The sequence below is a fragment of the Lactuca sativa genome, chromosome 8, assembly GCF_002870075.4.
Source record: "Lactuca sativa cultivar Salinas chromosome 8, Lsat_Salinas_v11, whole genome shotgun sequence".
Taxonomy (NCBI): domain Eukaryota; kingdom Viridiplantae; phylum Streptophyta; class Magnoliopsida; order Asterales; family Asteraceae; genus Lactuca; species Lactuca sativa.
In genome coordinates, this window is record NC_056630.2 from 78,551,810 (window position 1) to 78,556,452 (window position 4,643).

The 4,643-nt window shown below is 35.3% G+C and overlaps 1 protein-coding gene across 1 annotated transcript; it reads left to right on the top strand.

Moving 5' to 3' along the window:
- The first annotated feature begins 709 nt into the window (after window positions 1-709).
- Window positions 710-3,892, top strand: LOC111896056 (receptor-like protein 47). The gene has a single exon (XM_023892080.3). It carries the CDS (start codon window positions 710-712, stop codon window positions 3,890-3,892), a length of 3,183 nt encoding a protein of 1,060 aa, XP_023747848.2.
- Window positions 3,893-4,643: the final 751 nt, after the last annotated feature.

Here is a 4,643-nt window from a genome sequence, read left to right on the forward strand (position 1 = left end):
TTTTTTGTGTTTATTTGCTAAGTAATATTTTCTTTTTATTTTTTAAAAGACCCTCTATACTTATTGTTATATATTTGATTTATTTAATTTTATTGTTAGATACTATTACTTTAAAAATATTGTATATGCTTAAAAACAAAAGAAAAAAAATTTATAAGAGGCTAGCTATATAAAATATTTTACAAAACAAAAACATATTTAATAATTAAAAAGTATAGTTTAAATTTGGTCAATATTTAATTAATATTTAGGAAAATATGGATATTTTAAATATAACGTTTGAAAAAAAATAATACAAACAAATATAAAAAATAAAATCGCTATTAAAAGTGAAAAAAATGACTTATGAAGGTAATTAACTTTTCATTTTGTTCACATTTAGACAATTTTCTTTTTTCGTACACATTTAACTTGTTAATTTGTTCACATATTAGCAATGTCACCGGCTACACATATAGGCTAGTTAAATGGTTAAATGTATACAAAAATAAAGAAATTACCTAAATATAAACAAAGCGATTAAGATAATTCATTTTCCCCAAATTTTTAATTGACTTCCAAGTCTTCCAATTGCAACAAGTTATTCTTCATTAATTTATGGCTTTATAAATGTACTAGTTACTTCATCATAAGAACCCATCACTTCAACATCACAACTCATCTGCCTACTTCAATTTTCTTCTAAACTAAAATTAAGTTAGGGTTGATAATGGGGAATTGGAGGGGTTTGGGTTTCCATCTCATTTTCGTATGTGTGTTTTTGTTTGCAGCCACATATACTTGTTTGGGGGTTGGAAATGTTAGTGTCATTTGCTCTGAGAAAGAGAGAGTTGCTCTTCTCAACTTCAAACACAGTATCCAAGATCCTTTTGAAATGTTGTCATCATGGGTTGGAAATGAGTGTTGCATGTGGGAACGAATCCAGTGTGATGGTGTCACTGGAAATGTTCAACGCCTTCATCTCAAAGGAGATGACTACTGCCTCTTAGTCGGTAATAAGGTGAGCTCTTCTTTGGCAGAGTTGAGGCATCTCAAATACCTCGACTTGAGTCAGAATTATTTTCAAGGAAGTCGGATCCCTGAGTTCATTGGATCATTGAAACAGCTGACCTACCTCAATCTCTCTGATGCTGATTTTCAAGGTATTATTCCTCCTCGCATTGGAAATCTTTCTAATTTAAAGGTTCTTGATCTCAGTTCAAACCATCATGAAAACTTTCTGAAGGCAGATGATATGGCATGGGCTTTTGGCCTTTCGTCACTCGAGCTTCTCAACTTGAGTTATGTGGATCTTAGTGGAGCACAAAACTGGGACATGATGCTTCACATGATTCCCTCCTTAAAAGAGTTAAGTTTGTCACATTGTAGACTTTCCAATGTTAATCTTGGTCCTTTTCTTAATTCCAGTAGAATACTTCCTAATATAAAACACCTCGATCTTGGCTACAATTCTTTCAAAGGTCCACTCCCCTTCCTTCTTCAAAACATGACATCCCTAACATTCCTCAGTCTTTCTGGATTTAATCTTAGTTTATTGGCATGGAACTTTCCAAACCTACTAAGCATGATCCCTTCTTTGTCAGAGCTTCATATGTCAGGTTGTGGGCTGGATAAGACGCATCTATCTTCTCCACATCTTAATTACAGTACACTTTCTAACATCCAACACCTCGATCTTAGCGATAATCCACTTGGAAGCATATTTCCATCTGTATTGACAAACATGAGCTCCCTAGAAGTCCTTGACCTTTCAGATACCATGTTGAATTCATCTCTTCCTATTCTGCCTAAACTTCTAGTCCTTCATCTTTCTAGTAACAAGTTTAAGCAAATTGAGCATGTTGGTATCTGGAGACAGTGCCACCTGAAACGATTAAGTGTAACATATAATGAGTTTGATATGGAAATGACTGACTCACCAAAAAATGCATCGGAGTGCTCCATATATGCTTTGGAGTTGCTGGAATTAAGTTGGAGTTTAAATGGTAGAATTCCAGAAACACTTGGAAGACTGGCGAATTTAAGACACCTTGATCTATCGTACAACAGAATGACTGGTTCAATCCCTGAATCTGTAACAGGATTAAGATTTTTACAAGTACTTGATCTATCTGAAAACCAGTTGACTGGTCCCATTCCAGAATTCCTTGGGAATCTTACCCAACTTGACCTTTCTTCTAACCAATTGAATGGTTCAATTCCAGAATCCCTTGGAAAATTAGCAGCTTTAACATATTTGGATCTAGGATCTAATTTATTAGACGGGATTATTCCAGTTTCGATTGGGCAACTTGCCAAACTCCGTACTCTCTCTATCTATAACAATTCTTTAGAAGGAGCGGTTACCGAAGCCCATTTTGCTAATCTTTCAGTGTTGAAGCTCTTGGAAATGAGTAAGCTGACATTCAATGTTTCACGTGGGTGGATACCTCCATTCCAGTTGATATCTCTTAGTCTCAGCTCTTGCAATATCGGGAATGGATTTCCGCAGTGGCTTCGACATCAGAGGAAACTTCAAATCTTAGAGTTGTCCAATGCTACACTTTCGGGGCCGCTGCCCACATGGCTGCGGAAGATGCCCATCATTTTCTTAGATCTCTCTCACAACAAACTCAGCGGATCTTTGAAAAACCTTCCTAATGCAGGAAATGGTGATGTATATGGGCTTTTACATGTATTACTTCTGGAATATAACCTTTTCAGTGGGTCAATTCCAAGGTCATTATGCAGAAGAACAGATTTGAAAGGGCTTGATCTTTCAAGAAACATGTTAAGTGGGAAAATTCCCAACTGTATGGGGAATCTGCAGGGTTTGGTTATCATGAGTATAAGCTCAAATCAGCTCTCTGGTGCCATTCCTAGCTCAATTGCTCTTATTTCATCATTATTTTGGTTAAATTTGAACAAAAATAACTTTACTGGTGAAGTTCCTCCAGAATTAGGGAATCTACAAGGTTTGGGAGTCTTAGATTTGGGTGACAATAAATTATATGGAAATATACCCAATTGGATAGGGAAAAAACTTACATCTTTGGTGGTTTTGAGGTTACACAAAAACAACTTCACTGGTAGAATTCCTCCATCTCTTTGCAAAAATTCAAATCTTCAAATTTTGGATCTTGCATACAACAACTTAACCGGAACCATCCCTCGTTGTGTAGGAAACTTAAATGGCATGGTTGTGAGTCACTCGATATATGAGAGTTATTTAAATTTCGATTCTGATAAGAATGTGATTCAGGTCATGAAAGGTGTTGATCTTGAATATACAACAACTTGGAGTATGGTTTATAACATGGACCTTTCAAGCAATAAACTTGAGGGAGAAATACCGGTCGAGCTAACTACACTTTCTATGTTGGTGGGTCTGAATCTGTCTAATAATCATCTGAGAGGGGGTATTCCAGAGAGCATTGGAAACATGATGAATTTGGAAACTCTTGATTTCTCAAAAAACGAGTTGAGCGGGAGGATCCCTTCAAGCATGGCGGCTTTGACTTTTTTGAGCCATTTGAATTTGTCACACAACAACTTGTCGGGTCAAATTCCAATAGGAAATCAACTGCAGACGCTTATTGATGATCCATCAATATATGCTGGGAACAAACATCTATGTGGACCTCCATTGCAAAACACTTGCTCAAATCATCAAGATTCAACAATAACAACAAGCAAGAAGAAACACAAAGCAGCTGATGAGAAGATGGAGGTATGGTTGTTTTATGTGGATATAATGAGTGGTTTTGGAACAGGGTTTTGGGGTGTTATTGGAGTTCTGATGTTCAAGAAGCAGTGGAGACACAAACTTTTCATGTTTGCTGAGGAAACCATGGATAAGATATACGTTGCAGTTGTGGTAAGAGTTGCCAAGTTCAAGAGAGGAAGAGAATAGCTGCATAGATCATGTGGAATGCAAGTAGTTCTTGAATGCATGTTATCAGTGATAGTTTTGCTTTTGAGATATGCTTATTCTAATGTATTACTATTTGGATTTTGTATTTGTATGACCTTTGTCATATCAGTGTTGTTTAGAGGTGCTAATTTACAAAATTTCTTTTGGATTTGGTATTTATACATGATCAAGTTGTAGATTTAGATTACTATGTATTTGAGTTGTAGATCTTTTTTTTATTTTTAATTCTCGATCTTCTTCTGCTGCTCTCACTCCCAACATGCTGTTGCATCCCTCAGTTTTCATCTGCATTGGTCCAAGTAAGTAATTGACTCATTATTTATTTTCTTCATTTGTAAAATTTCTAGTTTTTCATGTATAGAAAGAGGATGTTTGGGTGAAAGGTGGATTTTTTTTTTTGTTGGATTTGGTATTTAGATAAGACTATGGTCTAGTATGAATCTGCAATGGTAGTGATCTTGGTTGATTGTTTGATTATATTCTCATGAGTCTGCAAGTTATGAGATTAGATTAGGGTTAATCTCATATTTTTGTGTTTGTTTGTATGGTGTTCAGTCTAATTAAACAATCACTCTGATTGACATGAAGTTGTATTGTTGGTATTTGTTACAGAAAACTGTTGGTTTTGGATAGGATAGGATAGCTATGTTATGTAATCCTCAACAAGGCATATCATCATTGACAATAGATGTAAGTCACTTCTGATACTATATTATTTCTAAGTTTATGA

Excerpts from the sequence above, each read along its gene's own strand:
- LOC111896056 (XM_023892080.3), top strand. The coding sequence starts at position 710 with ATGGGGAATTGGAGGGGTTTGGGTTTCCATCTCATTTTCGTATGTGTG.